Source organism: Cynocephalus volans, chromosome 1, assembly GCF_027409185.1.
Source record: "Cynocephalus volans isolate mCynVol1 chromosome 1, mCynVol1.pri, whole genome shotgun sequence".
In the NCBI taxonomy this organism is placed as follows: Eukaryota; Metazoa; Chordata; class Mammalia; order Dermoptera; family Cynocephalidae; genus Cynocephalus; species Cynocephalus volans.
The window spans coordinates 271,378,226-271,401,414 of NC_084460.1; the positions used below are offsets into that span (position 1 = coordinate 271,378,226).

At 37.6% G+C, this 23,189-nt stretch overlaps 1 protein-coding gene across 1 annotated transcript in view; it reads left to right on the plus strand.

Annotated features, from left to right (window-relative positions):
- ADAM23 (ADAM metallopeptidase domain 23) overlaps positions 1 to 23,189 on the plus strand; it is a 171,965-nt gene that overhangs the window by 13,701 nt on the left and 135,075 nt on the right. The window contains exon 3 of the mRNA XM_063111068.1: positions 19,054 to 19,130. Within this exon, the coding sequence (XP_062967138.1) occupies positions 19,054 to 19,130 (77 nt within the window). The remainder of the gene's footprint in view (positions 1 to 19,053; positions 19,131 to 23,189) is intronic.

Consider the following 23,189-nt stretch of genomic DNA (forward strand, 5'->3'; position numbering starts at 1 on the left):
GCTGTTTGAAAATGCTTTTTGGTGTGTCAGTGGCTTGTCAAACGATCATACATTCTTATTTACCAAAGGAGATGATGCTTCTGAGTTCAGCGAACAGTGAACTAAACAAGGGAAGGATTATTGTCATAGCGGGAGTGAGTATCACAGGTTTTTGTCCATGAAAAGCAGTGCTTTCTTACTTCTTGGTAGTTGGAGGAATTTCTTGAAGCCAGAGAAAAGACACTTTATAGTGGTGACGGGAGTTTTCACAGCATTTTTGCAGGGGAGCCCTTATGTCAGAGCTAAAGGAAGCAGATTGTACTGCGACCTTTGGGCTTCATGATGAGAGAATGATCACAGAAAGGTGGATATAGCTGAGGTTCTTAAAAGAAAATTGCCCAGAAGGAATATTTGGAGATGTTGTGCTAGAAGCCAAGATTTGATTAGATGAATCAAACAAGTGAGAATAATGTGTGAGAGAAAGAAGGATGACTAGCGTAGCTTTTCTGTGATTAAAAAATTTGTTTTATTGTGCTAAAATATACATAACAAAATTTATCATTTTGATCATTTAAGTGTACATTTCTGTGGCATTGAGTACATTCACATTGTTGTGCTACCTTTACGTCATCCATCTCCAGAACTGTTTTATTTTCCCCAGCTGCAACTCTCTACCCATGAAGCACTAACTCCCTGATTCCCTTCTCTCCATCCTCTTGCAACTTCCGTTCTACTTTCGGTTTCTGAGAATTGACTATTCTAGGTTAAAAAAAAAAAAAGTGTAAATGGTAAGTGGAATCATACAGTATCTGTCCTTTTGTGACTGGCTTATTTCATTTAGTATAATGTCTCCATGGTTCATCTATGTTATAGCTTGTGTCAGAATTTCCTTCCTTTTTAAAGCTGAATAATATTCCATTATTATATTATTAATTATTAATAATATTATTCCATCGTCATTATATGTCTATACCATCTTTTGTTTATCCATTTATCCACTGATGGGCACTTGGGTTGCATCCGTCTTTTGGCTATTGTGAATAATATTGCTGTAAACGTAGGTGTACAAGTATAGGTTCAAGTTCCTGCTTCCAGTTCTTTTGGGTATACCCAGGAGTGGAATTGCTGGATCATATAATAATTCTATTTTAAATTTTTTGAGGAATCACAGACTCACTGTAACATTTCCTGCAACAGCTGCACCATTTTACATTTCCACTAGTAATGCACAATGGTTCCAATTTTTCCATGTTCCTGTCAACACTTTTTTTTTTTTAACTAACTATCCTAATGAGTCTGAATTAGTATCTCATTGTGGTTTTGATTTGCATTTATCTAATCAGTGATGATGAACATCTTTTCATGTGCTCATTGGTCATTTTTTTTTTTTTTTTTTTTTTTTTTTTTTGGGAGAAATGTCTGTTCAGTCCTTTGCTCATTTCCTAAACTGTTTTTTTTGTTGTTGCTTTTGAGTTGTAGGAGATCTTTATATATTCTGGGTGTCAATTCCTTATCAGGTATATGATTTGCAAATATTTTCTCCTGTTCTGTGGGGGGACTTTTCATTCTATTTATGGTGTCCTTTGATGCACAAGTTTTTAATTTTGATGAAGTCCAAATTATCTATTTTTTCTTTTGTTGCCTGTGTTTTTGGTGTCATATTCAAGAAATCATTGCCAAATCCTGTGTTATGAAGTTTTTCCCTATGTTTTCTTCTAAGAGTTTTATCATTTTAGCTCTTATATTTGGGCTTTTGATCCATTTTGAGTTAATTTTTGTATACAGTGTAAATTAAGGGTCCAATTTTAGTTTTTCTCATGTGGATATCCAGTTTACCCAGCACCATTTGTTGAAAAGATTGTTCTTTCTTCTTTGAATTATCTTGGTACCCTTCTGGAAGATCATTTGATCATATATGCGAGGGTTTTTTTCCTGGACTTTCTATTCCATTGGTCTAAATGTCTGTCTTTATGTCATTACCACACTATTTTAATTACCATAGCTATGTAGTAAGTTTTGAAATCAGGGAGTGTTCTTCTTTTTTAAGATGGTTTGGTTATTTGGGGTCCCTTGGGATTCCGCATGAATTCTGGGATGGATTTTTCTATTTTTGCTAAAAAGTGTTGCCAGTATTTTGATAGGGATTGCACTGAGTCTGTAGATTGCTTTGGGTGGTATTGGCATTTTAACAATATTAAGTCTTTTAATCCATGAACACGTGATGTCTTTCCATTTATTTGTCTTTTATTTTTTTTCAGCAACATTTTATAATTTTCGGTATACAAGTCTTTTGCTTCTTTGGCTGAGTTTATTTCTAATATTTTATTTCTTTTTGATGCTATTGTAAGTGAAATTGTTTTCTTAATTTTCTTTTCAAATTGTTCATTGTTAGTATATGGAAATGAAATTGATTTTTGAATGTTGATTATATATCTTGCAACTTTGCTGAATTCATTTATTATAACAGTTTTTTTGTGGAATCTTGAGGGTTTTCTATGTATGAAATCATGATGTATGAAATCATGTTCATAATAATGAACAATGATAATTTTATGTCTTCTTTTCCAATTTAGATGCCATTTATTTCTTTTTCTTGCCTAATTGCTCTGGCTAGGATGTCTACTACTATGTTGAATAGAAGTGGCAAAAACAGATATCCTTGTCTTCTTTCTGATCTTAGAGGAAAAGCTCTCAGTCTTTCATCATTGAGTCTGATTTTAGCTATGGTTTTTTTATATATGGCTTTACTACGTTAAGGTAGTTTCCTTCTTTTAGTTTTCTGTGTTTTATCTCACAAGTTCCTTTAAAAGGGAGACCAGACTAGGAGTAGAATAATTGGTGGTGTAATTGGTAGCCAATTTTGGGTGAGTCACTTACCTCTCTGGATTTAAATTTCCTCATTTTAAAGATAAGGAGGCTGAATTAGATTTGGGGATCTTAAACTTGAGTGTGCATTGGGACTACCTGGGGAGGTTGTTGTAAGAATTTTAAGTTGGTAGGCCTGTATGGGGTGCAGTGGTTTGCATTTTTATAAGTCTCAGGTGATTTTGATGTGTTTGTCTACTAGAACCCGTTATGGACCTAAACTTCTGTGAAATATCCTGTAAGAAGAAGTGATTGGGTGTTCATCATAGGAGCTGAAATATGGGTCTGGGTTATTGAGTTAGGGATCGTCAGTATTCCAAGGGATGGCAGCATTTGTGGAGTAGTTGCCCCCTGAGGTTCAGGCATGTTGGATGAAGAGTAGGTATTGTAAAGTGTGCACACTTATTTGAAAATGAAAAGAATAGCTGGCTCCAGGAGTGGTTGGTGTGAGGTGATTCAGGGAGAAAAGAGTTTTTGAAAAATAGAAGCAGAGAGGGGCTGAGAAACAGTTTTCAGCAGAGAGGCTGCTGGTGGCATCATACTGCCCCTCCCTGATTGGTCTTCAAGAAGTCCTGGGCAGGACAGTTTCTGGTGAGCAATTCCAAAGGTCACTGTTGGGAAATCAGTGCAAAGGAATGTTACAACAGTTGAAAAACTGATGACCAGTTTGCATAAACATGCACATATACACATGTAAAATTAGTGTAAATATGTTGTGTAAAATTAGTGGTTACTCTGATATATTTACTTATATGGTCTAGGAATTCAGAGTTCATAAAGGTATGAAATGAAAAGTAAAAGTCTCTGCTAGCACTCCCCAAAGGTTGTTAAAATCCTGTTTTTAGTTCTTATAACATTAAATAATTTATCTCTGTCCTATTTTTAGATCCATCAACCTAAGATACTGTCTTTTGTCTGCCTGCTATGGAAAGTGAAGACTATGTAACGCTATGGTGTGTTCCTTCATTCCTTCCCCTACCTTGCGATTTTTATTTCTTACCTACTTTGACTTTCTGTGGTTTTAGCAGGCACTTTACAGTTAAAATAGGCTTGTAGGGGAAAGACAAGGTTAGAATTACGTGGTAAGTTGCTGTGGAGAGAGAAGGAAACTTGGAGACCCAGGAAGAACAGCTAGAACATAAGCACCCCCTTTGATGATTTGCCAGGAGCTTCTGCTCAGCGTCGAAGGCCTCAGGAGGTTGATGGTGAAGGATGGAGAGGCATTTTGTGGAGGAAAAAATTGCATATTTCCTGTTTTGGTATTTTTTTTAAAGGTAAGAAGGGGCCAGAGGATGAAGAACCTATTTGGATATGTTTCTGTTTACACTGAGAATCCACTGATGGGTTTTAAATAAGGAAATAACGTTATCTGCTTTATGTTTTCAAAAGAGCCTCTGGCAACTGTATGGAAGACGGGCTGTGGAGGGGCAAGAGTGGCAGCAGGGAGGCCAGTTAGGAGGTGCCCGCTGCTGTGCAGGGCAGAGACAGTGTAGACCACACTAGGGTGCAGGCAGAGGAATTGCAGGCAGCAGGTAGATTGGGGATATATTGTGGAAGTAGGGGCTCCAGATGGCTGATGATTGGGTAGGGTGTGTGGGCTAGAAAAAGAGAAGAGTTGTGGTAGACAGAATGGTTGCCCAAAGATGTCCACATCCTGATCTCCAGCAGCTGTGACCATGTTACCTCACATGGCAAAAGAGCCCTTGTAGACGTGATTAAGTTAAGCATCTTGAGATGGGGGGCTTACCTTGGATGATCTGGATGAGCCCAATGTAATCACAAGGGCTCTTGTGGGAGTCAGAGTCAGAGAAAGAGATGTGATGGTGGAAGCAGAGGTGTCACCCACAAGGGGTCCACGAGCCAAGGGATATGGGTAGCCTTTAGAAGCTGGAAAAGATAAGGAAACAGGATTTTCCCAAGAGCCTCCAGATGAAACCAGCCCTGCCAACACTTTAGCTTCTAGACTTTTATTTTGGACTTTTGACCTCCAAAAGTATAAGATAGTAATTTGTGTTATTTTCAGCCATACATTTGTGGACAGCTAATAGGGCAGCAATAGCAAATTAATCCAGTGGTCAAGAATGACTGTTAGGCTTTTTCCTGGGTGATAATGCTGCTGTTCGCCAGCATGGAAAAGACTGAGGAAGAAAGTTTTGGAAAAAGCTGAGAGGAATCTGAACCTGTTCAGCTTAGGAGGAACTATCGGTCACTTCTGTGCATATGATGATCTCGTTGGCCCTGTCTCATGGGCAGGATGGGATGAGATGTAAATGTCAGAGCTGTCAGCAGGTAAATATCTAGAGACCTGAGGGTTTCACCCATGGAGAGAGATTATTGCATTAATGTGGAAAGACAGCTTAGTAACTTCCAGACAGAGGCCACATACAGACTCATTCCCTCTCACGCTTACTGTTTAAATTACAGTTGTTTTCTTTTGAGTCACCAAATGACATTTCAAAAGATAATTAGAAGCTGTCACTTTGGGAGGAAAGAAAGCAATGTTAAGCATCCTTTTAAAAGATCAAATTTCTGGACTGTGTGGATGGTTGCAGTATTTCTTCATTATTTTTTGAAGGATACATGTGAGCTCATTTGACATATTTAAACCTGTAGTTTAATTTTGGGGAACTCTATGGGTATAAATTTTAAAAACCTGCTGCTTCTCAGGTGGGTTACATTTAACTGTGGAGTGACCACACTCCCCTTTTCTGTTTGCAGCAGTTGCTTCCTACTGTTTTAAGGGCTTTGGTAACAGCTGAAAATGAGCTTTAAAGATAAGGTTGAATTTTGTGTAAAGGCAACCTATCTTGAGATATCTGTATAAATTCATATATCTCCTGTACATATAGAGCAGAGGTTCTCAACCAGGGGCAGTTTTGTCCCCCAGAGGACATTTGGCAATGTCTGGAGATATTTTTGGTTGTCACAACTTGGGGTGAGATTCTACTGGCATCTAGTGGGTAGAGGCTCGGGATGCTGCTGAACATGCCACTGTGCACGGGACAGCCCCTGCATTGAAGAAGTGTCAATAGTGCTGAGGCTGAGAGACCCTGCAACTTGTAAACCTCTAAGTTTGGAGAATGGGAACTATTATCTTTCAGTCACTTAACATGTATGCTGTTTCCTACATTACATCTGGTTGCACACTGACTCAGAAGACTTAGTCTTTTGCTGTCCTGATTCTATAGATTTTATTTTGTGGGAAACTGGCTAATTTAGTGTTCATGGGAAGGGAAGGCAGAAAGAAAAGATTATACTTGAATCTTCATTTAAGTGGATTTTTTTCTTTTTTGGCTAAGATAAAACAGCATCAAATTTATTAAAATTCATGTTCTATAAGTAGTTTTTATTTTGGACTGTTTATCAGGTATTAATCACATCATGTACTCTCTAATCATGACTAACTAAATACTGACCTGAAACAGTTATTTGCCTACTTCAGGTAATAAAAAAGAACCTGAAATAACTATAATTGAAATAATATAAAATTGCAAAAATTGCTTTCTTTCTTTCTTATTCTTTGGCACTATTAAAATATTTTAAAGCATTATAATTAAAATAAAATACTCAAGAAAAGTCTCCTTCCTGTCATTTGCTGACTTAAGTAGCAGCCCAAGGAACACATATAGGAATGAAGACATTTGTATAATGCTTTGGAGTTTTTTATTCCTAGATTTCACAATATAAACTTTAATTACTAAAGACACTTTGAGGAACCTACATTATTTAGTAGGATGTGAGCTATACCTTACTTTCTGTGACTCAGGATCAGGCTCCTAAGATGGGAGACATGGTAAATTAAAATCAATAAGTACATATCTTAAAAGATTACTAAAATGAAGTATATGACAACATATGCCTAAAAGTAGTGACAAGGTTGAAATAGTAAAAGCAGTAAAGATAGCATGACTTCTAGAATATGGAAATGGACTTTCAGAAAATCAAAGATAAACATTGTGTTGTTTCTTAGGAATATTTAATATATACACATGAATGAATACGACCCATGTGGTTTTTTAGAGAGCTAACATCCTCATTTGCTAAGTATTCTTTTGTAATTTTAACATGTATGTGTAAGATATATGAAAATGATTGGACTTGAATTCTTTTTTTTGAAAATTTTAACTATTACTTATATACATATTTGTGGAGTACAGTGTGTTATTTCATTACATGCTTGTACTGCACAATGAGGACTTGAATTCTTTTAAGGGAGTTTGTAGTGTGCAGTATCTCTTAGATTCCATAGTGATACTTAACTGTTGTAATTGAAAATATTGATATGTTGATTTTAAAGTCCATTAAGTGGGTTTCTTTATAGTGACCTCTATAATTTTTTTCTCATAGTTATCTTAGATTTCTCATTTAAGCCCTAACCATATCAGATAGTAAGTTATCTGCTTACTCCTTATTTCCTCCTTAGTTCTTTTAATGAAATCTTTTTGTGTTTCCAGTATTCATTCATTTAATTGATTTGTTCATATACCTCATCATTTACATAACTCATTCATTACTGCTTAATTCAGTAAGCAATAATTAAAGGATACAGCTTTAATTAGAATAAAGTATACATGCCTTATGTAACTGCCTACTCCGCATCTCCATTTGGGTATATAACGTGCATTTCAGACTCAATAGGGCCCAAATAGAGTCTTGAATTCCCACCACACCTCCTCCTCCTGCAGTTTTCTCGATCTCAATAAATTGCTTGCTCCTTCTGGTTACTCAGGCCAAAAATTTTAGAGTTTTCCTTGTCTCCTCTATGTTACTCATAATCCATATCTAATCTGTAAGTGACTCCTGTTGACCCTGCTTTCACTGTCTGTCCAGAATCTAACCACTTCTCATCAACTCCAGTGTTTCCACCTGAGTCCAGCCTGCTGTTACTTCCTACCTGGATTATTGCAACAGCCTCTGGACTGGACCCTCTGCTTTATCCCTTGCCACTGCCTCCTTTAGTCCATTGTCACCACAATAGTTTCAAGTGAACTTTTAAAAATGGAAACCTGATCATGTCACTCTTCGGCTCAAAATCCTTAGCAACTTCCTGTTTCATTCAGAGTAAAAGGCAAAGTTCTTACAGTGGCCTACGAGGTCCTACAGAATTGACCCTCATTAGCTCTCTAACTTCATTGCCCATGACACTCCCCTTGGCTCCGCTTGACCCCAGTTGGCCTTATTGCTATTCTTGGAACAAACCAGTTATGCTCCTGCCTTAGGGCTTTTGAAACTGGCTTTTCCCTCTGCCTGGAATTCTGTTTCCTCAGCTATCCACATGGTTTGCTCCTGTACCTCCAAGTCTTTGCTCAAATGTCACCTCTTCAAGGAGTCCTCCTCTGACCATCTTATTTAAAATTGTCACCTCTTTGTACTATACAATCCCTAACTCTCTTTTATTCTTATCTACTTTAATCTTTTTACTTATAGTACTTCTCACCATCTGACTTACTTTAAAAGTATTTATTTGTTGATTATATTATCCCCTCCCCTCACATATACTAAAATGCAAACTCCAGATGATCAGGGCTTCCACTTGAAACACAGCAGGCACACATCATTATTTGTTGAATGAGTAAATGATTTCGTGTATGATATAAAAGCCAATGAGGCAGTATATAATTGGGGAGATAGATATATATACCCATGCATCGTTTAACAATGGGGATACCTTCTGAGAAACGTGTCAAAAGATGATTTCGTCTTTGTGCAAACATCATGGAGTGCACTTACACAAACCTACATGGTACAGTCTACTATACACCTAGGCCATGTGGTATAGCTGATTGCTCTAGGCTACAAACCTGTATAACTGTACTGAATACTGTAGGCCACTGTAAGACAATGGTAAATATTCGTGTATCCAAATGTATCTAAACATAGAAAAGGAATTTTTCAGCTCCATTATAATCTTATAGGACCACCATTGTATATGTAGTTTGTTGTTGACCAAAATGGGGTTATGTGGCACATGACTGTAGTCCAAAGTACTATTTTTATTTCTATATGTCTTCAAGGTTCTATGTAATTTCTGTATTCTCTTTTGGAAAGAAAAACGAAGTTTTAATAAACCTAAAACTTTATGTGGACATGGTGAGATCTATCATTTGCTTACTAAAATAGGTGGGACATTCTGCATAGTGGTCAATATTCTAAATGTTAGTTTCAAAAATTGTGTGAGTGCAGGCTGAGTGGTTGATTTTTTGCAGAACTCTATGGAAGTTGGATGTTAGAGAACATGAGGTCACATCTATATTAGCTTTTCCACATGTAGCTTTGGATAAAGTATATGTAGTGCACGTAATTGTTTTGAATAAAATTGTGAAACAGGACAATTGTGCATCTTTATGTCCAGGAACAGGCCTTAATGGTGTTACTTAGGTAGTCTAATTACACCTGCAATTTTGTAAAATGAAGAAATCCATTTTTGGCATAACCAATTTGCAAATTACTCTTTCCATCCAAAAAGGCAAAACACAACCCATCCATAGTCATAGATAAGGTCAGAATTCAGAGCAAAGGACAGAGCCAGACACAGATGAGGACTAGAGAACACTCAGCTCTCTAATCCATAGCTGTGGATGCCAAAAGGATGCTCTATCCCAGTAATAGTATGCAACTTGTGACGTGTATCTTGCAGGTAGAAGTCAAGAAAAGCAAAGACCTCTTAGGATTACCATTGGCAAATAGCTGTATATTTAGGATGGACTTTGAACAATCTTAAAAGCAGAGCCTGAAAATTTTCTGCAAATAGGAATAACAGCCCTGGAATAGAGATCCCAACAAAACTCACTGGCAGAAGCAATATGAGACCCAGCAATGAGGATCAGTAGAATCAAGGTACAGTAGTGCCCCCTTATCTGTGGTTTCACATCCCTCAGTTTCAGTTATCTATAGTCAATCGCAGTCTGAAAATATTAAGATGTTTTGAGAGGAGAGAAAGACCACATCCATTTAACTTCTATTAGAGTATATTGTTATAATTGTTCTATTTTATTATTAGTTATTGTTAATCTCTTACTGTGCCTAATTTATAAATTAAACTTTATCATAAGTATGTATGTACAGGAAAAACATAGTATGTTCAGGTTTGAGTACTATGCCCGGTTTCAGGCATATGCTGGGGGTCTTGGAACATATCCCCTGAGGATAGGGGGAAGCTACTGTAATTCAAGAGAAGAGAGATCTGGCCTGGACAGGTCTGCTCAGCTTCCTTTGCTTACATGTTTTCATTAGTTTCTTAGTGAGGGAGAACTGAAAGTTAATCTTCTCTATATCACTTAAGGTTTGCTAGATATAAAAATGCCCAAGTGAACTATATAATGACCACAATCCTTATTTCATATTTCAGAATTATTTATTCTTAACTAATCTTTGTGTGGTCATCATACAGACCCAAGTTAAAGAACCTTCTATTACCCTGGATAGATATTTGAATTGACTCGAGTCCACTGGGCTATTAGAACCAACATTCCAAGGACCAGAGTAGCAGACCCGGGAAGTAGGGAGCATTACCTTACAGGAGGCTTTTTTCTTTTGGGTTGGTATTAACATTGTATAAGCACATTAAGAAAACTGTCCTGTAATGAGTCACAGACATTAAGCATGGATCTTGTTGTCTTTTGCTTTCCAAAACTTATACTCTATTTCTATTCTTTTATTTAAATTATTTAGTGGGTGTACAATAATTCTGGCTAGCAAGACAAAATATGTTCTTGCATTATGAGGAAAGTGTCAGCTGAGAGAGGAGCTTTCCTTGGAGTTGTGCAGTTTGGTGGTGTAGGAATTGGTGAGGAAAAAGAACAAGGTGAATCACACCTCAGTTACGAGATTAATACATCAAATTAAATGTTACTATTCAGGAAGCAGCAGAAAGAAACCGCTTCCATGGTAACTGTTGTCATAGTTGTATTTTTACTCGTCTTTCAGAAAATATATGAAAGCTAAATAATACAGCTGTTAGTGATATATGTGCTGCTTTCCCATTTTCAGATAGCAAGTGCTCTGAAAGCTTGTGATTTAATCTCTCTTTAGTTGGCATTGTCAGTTTAATATCCAGCAAACATTAATCACTAATGGTAAATGTATAGAAGACATTTAATGTAAATGTCCAAAGATGCTTTGTCAGTGAAAGTGTGTTGTTGTAGAGTCCTCCAGGGTTGCTGAATAACCACTTAGGAAAATCTTAGTTTGACACCTGCCTTGTCCTCCATAATATTAAATGTAGTTTCTCTTTTTTGACTGGCCATGAAGAATTTTAAAAATAAATTTTTAGTACAGCTAACTCATGATTTATTTACTGGAATACCTATTTGGATTATCAATGCCTGTTGTTTCCCTTTCTCTTCAGTGTGTGTCTTTTGTCTTTATCAAACTTTAAGAGCACTTCAAACTGAGGGTAGGTCAGAAAAGAGAGAAAGATGAATCTGGAATCTGTTTAAAATTGGTTTATTTACAAAAGAGCTCTTGTAAAAGATTTGATCCGAAGTTAAAATTCACAAATCCATAAATCCATGCTTTCCTTTTTTCTGTATCATCAGATTGAATAATCGAATATTGGCAAGGTTTCTTTAAGAGCAGAAGTTCCATCTTACTTGGATAGATGGGCCCAGGGAACAAAGTTAAACAATGATCTGCTTTCTTTATTGGGAGGGGCTGATCTGTGGCCTGTGAGAAGAGTGTGCTTTGCTGATGTTTTGGTCTTGTATCTGTAATATCCTTTAACAGATATGACTTTAGCTTCCCCATTTAAGGGTGAAAGATAGATGAATTAACAAAATGCATTAGCACTTTTTGGACATGTAATGTGTTCACACTACTTATTGATCTCGTGAAATGCTTTATTTTATGATAAACTGTCATGTTTAATTTTCACCACAATCCAAATTACAGTTTAACACTCCAGAATGGAAGGCATCCTGTGTTTTACTTTGAAAGCGTGTTTGTTAAGCATCTATTTGTTAGCAAAGACTTAGAAACACTTTGAAATTTCGTCCTATTAAATCAGTCCTAGAGCTATGTGAATTTTATCTTTAAATGCTGACAAGGGCTTCCCCATAATCTGTGCTCAGCTCTCTCCAGCCTTTTCACTTCTCAAATTCAAATCTGCTTGTTGCCCATACTCCACACTGCGTCATTAATCATACTTAAATTGTATGTGGCATCTTTATAAATAATACTTATTATTTAATTGACGCATTTTCCGCTGTTTATGGTTTCTCATTTCATTTCCCCAACCAGATTATAAACTTTTTGATATAAATACTAATTCTTCTATATTTTTCCATCTGCCACAGTATCTCACACAAGGTAGATATTCAGTAAATTTGTTAATGGGTTAACCCATAATATTGTGAATTGGAACATGCTGGAAGGAAACATGATGATATTCTCTCCCACGAACTACCTATTTAAATGCATCTTGGCAAGAATGTTCAGCAAATTACCTTAATTTGCAAAACTGCCTTCATGTAACATTTGCAGCTGTTCCACTGCTCAGGAAAATGATTCATATTATTTTAAAGACACGACAACTTGAACAAGGTCAAAGCATAGTACATAGTGGTAATTAGCAATAAAAAATATAAAATTTACAAATTTTGCAGAGTATGAATGCGCATTATAATTTGTTAGAAGGTGGCCAGCTGTATACTGGGAGAGAATTTTAAGGTGGGGCTGACTGATACTCTTTCCAAGAGGTTATTATATTCTTCTTTATTTCCCCTTTCTCCTTCTATTTTGCTGTCTTCTTCCTAAATTATTGAGCTCTCTTTTTTTTTTTTTTTTAAAGATCTTAACCCTTGGCTTGGTGATGTCAGCACCATGCTAGCCAGTGAGCAAACCGGCCATCCCTATATAGGAGTCGAAACCGTGGCCTTGGTGTTATCAGCACCACACTCTCCCGAGTGAGCCACGGGCCGGCCCTATTGAGCTCTTTTGATGTGGCCAACATTTTCTAGGATCTTTCTGTTAAATTATTGTATAATTTAATCCTCACACACATCCTGTTAGTAAGCTATTATTATTTACATTTTAATGACCAGGAAACATTGAAGCTTGGAGGTTTAAGGACTTTTGACATAAACTTGGTACTTTTTCTCACTGAGCTGAAGCTAACACCTCATATTTCTTCTTTGATGTGTGACCTTGGTCAAAAACATCACTTAACCTGTCTATGCCTTTTTAAAATGTCTTTCTTCCATAAAAGTAATAAAAATGTCTGCCTTGCCAATTTTGGGGGGTGCTGTGTTGTCCTGGGTAGACATGACAGTGTTTTGAGGTGATTAAAACACAGGAAATATGAGGCATTATAATTTCTATTATAACACAAATCTGTGTGATCACCAATGTGCCAACTTAGCATAAGAGTCAGAACCAGATTGCAAATGCTCTATTGACATTTTCTTTTGGGTCCCAAAACTCCTAAGATATATATTCATGCATTTGGACTTTTTGCATTTTATAGAAAGAAAGATCCACAAGCTGGACTTCTGTGTTTCTCCAACTACTGGATAGATTCGGACTAGTCATCTGCAGAAAAGCCTCTATGATCTAAAGAAAGTGACTTATTTTAATTTAAACTTCACAGTTTATTTCTTATTGGTACTTAATTATTTGGGTTACTGGATTCTGTGTGTCTTGTTTTTAAGTGAAAAGAAAAACATACTGAGCAGCCTAGTTGGCAAAAGACTTTCCAGTGAAGTGTCCTCTGTCTTGACAGCTCAACCCATTACAATAAGGACGGCTCCCTCTAGTATCTGAGTAGCTGATTCTCCTTCTCCCTTCTTGTTAGTTGGTGAATTTCCAGATCTGTCTTCTCTGAAACATCGTAAAATGTTCTGAATCTCCAAAGGAAGTGGTATTTGAGAATTTGTGAACTTTTCCCACTGTATTTGCGTAAAATGGAGTAGAAACTTTTGAAGGCTCTATTGACAACCGTAAGAGTTAGGGAAGGAGCAGTGTGCAGCAAGTTAAAGGAAAAGAAAATACTTCCTGAAAATGTTATAGTTTACACACACACATACACACACACGCATACCTTCAATATATTTTAAATATTTTAATAAACATAGAATAAGCTACATTATCATAGCAGAGAAGGAAATAAAAACAAGAAAATATGACTTATAGTCCCACTGTGATCACCTGTTTAGCTGTTTTACTTTTTCCATGATTCCAGTTTCATTCATCCTGGCCTCTAACTCTAATTACTGCATTTTGCTCTCTTTAGGGCCCTCTTTCCTAGAAGTCCAGGTCCACAGCCCTCTTCTTTAGGAAGCAGAGCTTGAATCATTCCACCAGCATTTGCTCAGGCCTGCTTGATACCCTTCAGGGCTTCTTACCTACATTTGTAAAGCATTTTCTTGTCTTACTGATAGGCCACTCTGAACATGTTTTCTTCGTTACTTAAATGAGCGTCTCCCTAAATAAATTGAATATATCTTAAGAGCAGTGCAACCACTTCAAAATTTTCCTCTGTTTCCCAAACCATGTATGGTGTATGTCATTCTAAAGTAAAATGTATGCTCAGAGAGTGTAGTGATTGATAGCATAGATACCCGTTTCTCCAAGTTGCTCAACTTTTACTGAATTATGAAATTCAGCCTCATGTAATATTTCTGAATTCTGGGAGAGTGTAAACTTACCATTTCCCATTTGCAGTTCCACTTACAGGAATTCATACACTCTGCAGAACTCATAAATCCTTGCCAAATAGTAAAGAATACTGTTTGAAGATCTATTATGTGTGAAGCATAGTTGCATAAAAACATGTATACCCTGCAAATGCCTGCTTTTCATTTCTGTAAGATAATTATTCTTCTCTTGTTGTCTTGTCCATGTTAACTATTCTGGTATATAAGTCCCAAGAAAACATAACTGTGTCCCTTCAGCTTATGTAACGTACCTGACACAAAATTGAGCATATGTGATTGCTTAACAGCATAACATTGCTTGGTGATAAGGTGTAAAAAATCTTAGCTGAGGATATAACAGTCTTCTAAAGTTATTTAACATGATGCCATCAGGTGCCATCTAGGAGAAATAAGTAACAGAAAAACAAAAGCACATTGTTAAGATGTGTAAATTATTCCTCAGTGAAGGAGGTTTGTGTATATAATTGAGTTTAGTTGTTTTTGTTTATAGAGCTCCTGTAATTTCCTTGTGCCAGATTCTGAGTCAAAAGAAAAACACCAAAGTGCTTAGGCAACAGCTGTTCTCAGACCTTCAGGGTGATAATTCTGAGCCCAGGGATGTGCTCATTCTTGTCGTGAAATGATGCTTTTTGGCTCTAAAACCCTGTGTCCTTCCACAGTGATATTATAGTGAATGTCCTTACAAACACCAGATATCTGTTTAACAGATATCCCGAAGGAGAAAATAACTGATTATGACCTCATGTGTGGTTCATGGACTCTTCTCTAAAGTATTTTTATGATCTGACTATTGTATTCCTGAACACATTTCTAAACCTCACCATATAGTTCCTTCTTTGTAAAAGGAAGAGCAATACTGTAGGTAGTGTTTGTATTTGCAGAGAGTTTTAGTGATGTTGGTCAGTGAGTTAACCCTAAAATCATATTAAATCAACCAAAAGTGATATCGCTATATACTTTAAAACTTTGTTCTCATCTCAGCCATCCTTCTCAATTTTCTACCACTTGTAAGAAGTGGGCTAATATTATGTAGAAAAAACTTATACGCAATGATAAAATTTATAAAACAATAATGATGAGGACTCACTTTACCTGATTTGAAAACATATTTAAAATGGACATTTATAAAAACTGTATGGTATTTTGTTAAAGAAAAAGTAATACATTGAAATGGAATAACATAAAGAGTCCAGAAGTTAAAAAGCTATTTAAATTGGGTTTAAGACAGGGCAGAAATAATGGAATGATAGAAAAAAGCAGTACTTGTCAGGTATCTATTTTGGTATAGAGAAGAATCTGTACTGTATATACAGGTGCAGAGTGTATAGCAGTGGAAAGAGAAACAGAACGTGAGAAAAATAACACAGACCTATGTAGTGAAATTACTTAAAATGGATACAAATATATTAGATGAATATATTGATTCCATTTGATACATGTGCAAAGAATACAGTGAGGAAATCTTAAATCATTTCAAAGAAAAACATGCTGCCTCTTACGATTAAAATAAAGTGTTAAAACTTTCTTACTGGTAAAGGTAATAAAATCAGATTTTTTCCACCCCTGTGGAGAAACAGGTACATTGTTGCTGGCGTGGTAAATTGCTTCAGTATTTCTGGAGCGTAATCCATTAATACGTTTGAATCATGGTGATGATAATGGCATGTGCTGGGTGAGTGGGGGGAATGGACACTTAGAGGAAAGCTCACAGTCTTGGCCACATGTACGTATTTACGGTCATACACGTCACTGAGCACATCATACAAAGCTTGCCAGTCTCCAGCCCACCTTTTCATTGTTTGACATTTCCTCTGAAAGCCATTTTTCCTACAGGCCATGTTCATTTTTTAAAAAATTAAAGAAGGATTTTTCCCTCTCACATTGATTTTTTTTTTTTCTTTTTTTTTTCTGACCGATAAGGGGATCATAACCCTTGGCTTGGTGCTGTCTGCACCACGCTCAGCCAGTGAGCTCACTGGCCATCCCTATATAGGGATCCGAACCCACGGCCTCTGCACTACCAGCACCATAGTCTCCCAAGTAAGCCACGGGGGTGGCCCCCACATTGATTTTTGACTCTATTTTTGTAAATATTTTCCTCCATGTCCTAAATGTCTTTTCTTCACCTGACAGGTGGATTCTTATTCATCCTTTGAACTTTTGTTCAGATAGGCCCTTGTCTGTGAAGCCTTTCTGTGCCCCTCTGTCCCTGGGTGTGGCTCAGCCTTGGTCCCTGTGGCCCATTAGACAAGCTGAGGCTGGCAGCTCTGCCTGCATCTCTGGAGACTGCCGCTTCTTTGGAGGCAGGGGCTGTGTCTCAGCCATGTTTATACACAAGGTGGGACTTGATACATATATGTGGAATGAGTGAATGAAGAAGCAAAAGGAAAGCCCAATATTATTGCTAGCTCTTTCATTAAATTCTGTGAAACTGAAGGTTGTCCTGTTGACTCGGTATAAACTTTTTCGAACAATCATCAAATTGTATAACACCCAACAATTCTGTAAAATGGGGGTTACCACCAGACTATCTTATTTTGCAACAGGGTGTCCTCGGTGGTTTACTTGTCTCATTGCTTATTTCCTGTAAAATGAGCCTTTTACTGGGTGACTGTCAGGTTCCTCTTAAGATGCCGAAGGAGGTATATTTATCAGCTCTTTAGGCCAGGGAGTCATTAATGAACTCTTCTCTACTATATAATATTCTTAAGAGAAAATGTGCTTAAGGACCTATCTTATGCTCAGGAAGTAAGTTTTACAGACTTTAAAAAAAAAAAAAAAAAAGATTTGGGGATCCAGAGCTGAAAAATCTCCCCTTGTACAAATTGTTCACCAGTATAAATATCTTCATGTAAAAATTAATGCTTCAAGATGCAGAATGAATTTACATTAAACAGTATGTTATATTTGCACTGGATATATAGTGTTTCTGCTGCAGGTGACACATACCACACTTGATAAGACAGAAGTTTCTCTCTCATGTGGTTGTCTGGATGCAGGAAGGTCAGGAAAAGTATGGTGACCCTGTTCTACATGGTGGTTTGGCATTTGGCTTGGCATCCTGTGTTTTTAAGGACTCAGAAGACTTCTCTTTCTCATTCTTTTATATTTAAACTTTAATATTAGTTAATTTCCTTTAAAAATTTTACTTATTGATTATTATTGAATGACTATCTGATTGGCATCTGTGCTTCACTGGAAGTAGAAGTTGTGGTTTATTTACAGTGTTTTATGGGTTTGGCATGGCAAAATGGTCTTGACAATAAATTTTTGATGAATTACTTGAAAGTTTGGATATTTTGGGGGATGGATCATTAATCTACACCTGTTTGCAAGACCCCTGTGATAGGTGTGGTGGAGTTCACTGTCCAGGGAGGTGTGGGAGGGGGCCATGCAGCACAGCAGACAGAGGGAGGAACAATAAGGTGCTCCGAAGCCTGAGGACAAAGTTCATCCCAGAGTGCTTGTGAAGGAGGCCTTCATGGAAAGAAGTGCAGTCGGGGTGCTTTGGAAGGATGGGGAGGGTTACAGTAATCAGAAATGGAGGGGGAGGACGAAGAGGGAGCATGGGGTGGAACTGGGGGGAAGGTGGGGTTGGAAAGTACCAGGAGGGGATGCCTGGCATGTTCATGCCGCTGTCCAGTTCCATGCACAGAGCATTTCACAGATGACTGTGACGCCCCCTGTGCCTGAGGAATGAAATCTGGAGGAAGGATGTTTTCGAGTCAGGGGAGGGGGGTGTAGGTGTTGCATTTAGCCTTGTTTTTTTTTTTTTTTTTTTTTTTTTTTTGATAGGGTTACAGAGGAGAGTTTTATCTTGGATAATACTTTGAAAAGACTTATTGATTTATTAATTTATATCATTCAAGAGGCTTCTGTGAGATATAATAATCTTTCACACCTAGTAAATATGATTCATGCTTAGATGGAATTATCTTTGTGTGTTGGATTAAGGCATAATAATGACAGTATTTGTAATTATGTGACTTTTAAAGGAGGACTTTAACCTTCAGTATTCACAAAGGGCCAGGTTCTAAGTGCTTTCCGAAGTTAGAAGGTTGTGCTATCCCATTTTGCTGTTACATTCTGCTGATGCATCATTTAGAGAAAACTCCAGAGAAAGTTCCAATTCCTGCTGAAGAGCATAATGCTAGTGTGATTTTTCACTTAGGTGGGCAGAAAGAATTGGTTAGCTTTGTGCACAGAATAGGCTCAAATCAAGCTTTAATTAGTCAGACTTTTGCATAATTCATCACAGACACTTTGGAAGTCCAGCAGAATATGCTCTTAATTTCTAACTCAACGGGTTCATATTAAAGGACTGGTTGTCTTTTATTAATTCTTTGCTGCTCAGATATTTAGATCTGCTCCTCAAAGCCATGACAATTGACCATGTCTCCTAAAGAAATGAATTGTTACCTAATGATACATAAAGAAATGAATTGATACATAAAAATTGTTCCTTGATATGAATATAAATATCATTCTTGATATGAATATAATCAGTCTTACAGACAGGAAAGTAATTAAGGTTCTTTCTGTTTTTTTGAATCTATAGGCTGTCCATCTGGCCCAGGCAAGCTTCCAGATTGAAGCCTTTGGCTCCAAATTCATTCTTGACCTCATACTGAACAAGTAAGTATTTAGTCATTATCTTGTTAAGAAGCAGGTACAATAAAACTTCATTTCTGTGATATTTGTTTAGTCAAAATAATGTCTGTTGTTGAAGCAACTGATATTTTCTAGCTGATTATATGTTATAGAGCACTTAAAGAAAAACGTAAAAGTCGGAACAGCAAATTCTGCCTTTTTTTTCTTTTCCTGAAAGAAAAGACATTTAACATTTAACAAGTTAAACATCTCAAATACAACACTTACATATTATGATTTTAAATGGAATAAATATTTGAAGTAATGCTAGCTAATTACATGATAACTGTAATCATCACTATATATAAGAAGTATGATACATTACTAATTCAAGTGTAATTAGACTTCAGTTTAGAAATTTCTTCCATTTTACCTTTTATAATGCAATTCATATGACTTCTGTAGGAAGAACAAAGCAAGTGATGACTTGCAAATAGAACCTATTTTGAGAAAGTTCTTTGCTTCATCATTTTCTCTAATATGGTTTCTTAGAAATTTTGGTTCTGATAAAAATTTACCCAATTGTCTCTGAGCGTGTGTTTAGGTTGATATTTAAATGCTGTTTCCTAAGTTGGAACCAGTTGTACAGATGTCTTTGTACAAAGTGTGAAAAAGAGCTATTGACTTAACCAGGGCTCTTTAGCCTCAAATAGAGCTAGCACTGAGCCTTTCTTTGGTGAAAAAGATTTCCTATGTGGTTTTCTTTAGTTATAGAAACTCCGCTCAGTATTTTAAGCTCTCACCGGTATTTTGACCAGGACTGCATCTTTGCAAGAAAAATACCATGTAATGCTATCAGACACTATAGGTGACCGCAGCCACTCTCTGAAAAATTGCAAAAGACTATAGAGAACAACTATTAAATTTTTTGTATGCCAGCTTCAGTGAATTCTGCAGAAAGAAAATGCAGAGTCAGTTTGGATGCTCCTTACTCAAGTGTTATTGCAGCTTTAAGTCGGAATGAATCAGCAGAATTCAGAATTTCCTGTGTTAAAGGTATTGCAGGTTTTCCTCTTTGGTTGAGTTCGGTTTCACTATGCTGTGTCAGCAGTGAGCCTGCCTAAGTGATTTGTCTTGCCAAATCTTAGGCTATGTTGAGTGGCAAGATATAGCTAATTTTAGTTTAAGTCCTCTATTCCTTTAACTCCTACTGCAGTAGAGACTGTCATTTCAGACTGTAGTGCGATGATAGCAGCCAACACTGCTGTGTTTTTTTTTTTTTTTTTGTAATATAGTTATATTTATTTGTCATATTCTTTTTTTTTTTTTTTTTCCTAATGCAGCTCTCTCTCTCTCTTTTTTTTTTTTTTGGTAAATATCACAACCATAGTAGAGCCTTCCAGTCAAATAGCACATAGACATCATATGGTCATCTGGAAAGGGAAAGGGTCATGTGGGAAGCCCAGGGTCCTTAGAGGTCTGGAAACATACCGGGATTTATTTATCACTAACACTTAACATGTGGAGGAATCAAGTTGAGCACCTATTATGAGCAGTCCCTGCCTTGAGGAATTAAGAGTTTCCTTGGGGAAGATTGATAGATAAATGTGTAATTCTGGAAGAGTGTGACATGTGTTTTGCTAGAGGCTAACATGGAATTAGGAGAGGCAAGAGGAGTGTGAAAAGGCATCTTAGGAAAGATGATGCTTGAGCTGAATCTTGGAGATCAAGTGCTGGTCAGGAAGGGAAGTGTTGGGGATGAGAGGGAGAGGGGAATGGAGAAATGTCTTCTAGACATGTGAGCTAGTGTGTGCTAAGGAGGCAGGACATGTGGCCTGTTAAGGGAGCATGAGCCTTTTGTTGAACTTCCTGGTAAATTACAGGCTTGAGGAAGGTGAGTCGGGAGAGGTAGGCCTAGGGACAGCTCAACACATGGAAGATCTGGTATTTCATGCTCAGGTGCTTGGCCATTATCACTGAGACTAATAGAAATCCTGTTAAAAGGAAGTGCGAAGAGGCACGGAAAGGGAATGCTTTTAAGATCTTTGGTTGATAAAATCATTAGGATTGCATCCATGTGGATGGCAAGGCAGAGAGAAGAATTAAAGCCACCAGAGGGGCCTTGATAGGACAGATGGGTGGAGAGTGGTATGCAGTCAAAATATGCAGCAGCAGGAGCAAACAGATGGTGAAGGGAAGAGAGTGTCACATCAGAATAGACATAATAGATTTGAGGGACTTTGGGACATACATGAGGCTGTGCCTAAGGAGGTAGCTGGATTTAACCTCAGGGAGAGGTGGGAGCTAGAGACAGTAGACTTGGGAGTCATTTCCATATAAATGTTAGTGATAATCGTGCCTGTGAATGAGGTTACCTGGAGAGGGTACATAGAAGAAGGAGAGCATAAGCTGGGAAGACAGTTAAGAGGAAGAGAAGCCCATGAAGAGATAGAGAATGAGTGGTCAGAGAAGTAGGAGTAGAAGCAGAAGAAAGATTAAATAGAGTTTCAAAATAGAAAGGTGTGATTTCTAGCATCACATGCAGCAAAATGATCTAGTGAGGTAAGGAGCAAACACTGCCCTTTGGATTTGACAGTGGCGTAGTGCCTGGTGGTCTGAAGGCAGCAGTGTTGGTGAAGCCCTGGGGGCAGAAATCTGCTTACAGCAGCTGGCAGGGAGTGAGAGGAGGTGTTGTGGAGATGGCAAGTACCATTGAGGAGGTTTGGGTGAGAAGAAAGGAGGGCTAGAAGACAACACTGGGGTCGAGGCAAGGCTTTTTAGTGACAAGGAGTGAGTTGAGAGACAGAAATGCAGCTGGTAAGAGTGAGAGGTTGAAGATACAGACGGAAGAGGAGAAAATCGCAAGGTCTGGGTGGAGAAGGAAGACAGTGAGATCCAAGCTCAAGGGCAGAATTTAGTTTTGAACCAGGAACGACAGTTCGTCTCGTACTGGTATGAAAGTAGGGTGTGTGCAGCGGGAGATTGTTTTACAGGCGAGGGGGTAGAGTTGAGGAAATGTGTCTGTGAAGATCTTGGAGCAGCATTATCTGCTGTAAGGATTGGGATGGAGAGGGAGAGTGGGTTGGGCTTGATGAGGAAAATGATGACATTTAGACTAATTGCTAGGAGGAATGGTGTGAGGAAGCTCACCAAGGTCAAGTTAAGGAACTTACAAGCAACCTTCAGTAGAAATTATGTAACATATATTAGTCTTCAGATATCCCTTCCTGTGGTATTGGTGTTTTTTAAAAAAATACTTTATTTTTACTATTTTTTAAAAAATCTGAGTGCTCTGTCACTGCAGTGTGTGAGTGAAGGGGGTAGAATGTAGTGTGGATCCAGGGTTCAATATGGGTGGTAGCCCAGAGAAAAACAGGAGAGCCAGAGCTCTTTGATTTCTGGTGAATAACTTGGGTGGTTAAGTATCAGGAACCAGTCTGGGTAAGAAAGGAGCTGAGGTCAAGAGGACACTTCTGCACTGGAAGAAAATGGAAGTCTCTGAAGGGAAAAGTCAATGCCATAAGATCCTGTGCTATCTCCCCCGTGCAGAGTCCTGAGCCTTCTGAGTGCAGTGAGAATGTGCAATACTGGGATGATGTGAGGACAAGGAATTGTGCTGGAGCAGGAGGTGTGTTGCTGGGATGGGTCCCCAGTTCAAATGACTTTTCATGGCTGGGAGTAACTGGGATTAAGAAGTCTGGTCCATGTTAGAATAAACCTGAAGAGTCGAGACAATGTTTGATGTGGAATATACTATAAAGCATATGTACTTTACAGGGCCTGGTTTTCCAAAGCCTTGCACTTTCAAATATCGACCTTGCAAGGACTGGAAATTTCCCTCAGGCTATAAGTCTCTGTTGCAAGATAAGAATTGTGGCACAGCAGGTTGCTGGTTCAAGGACAGACTAGTTACTGATTGTTATGTAAAGATACTGAGAAATTGCTGTTAAGAAGGAATGTTTGCTAAGATCAAGCTTGTGTTGATAGGACCACTTAATTGCCTTACTGGAATGGCATCTGGCTTGTTTCACTGAAAGTTACCAGCCTATATTGTTAAACTACAACCCCACCTTTGTTCTCTTCCTGTAACTTCCTGGTCTAAAA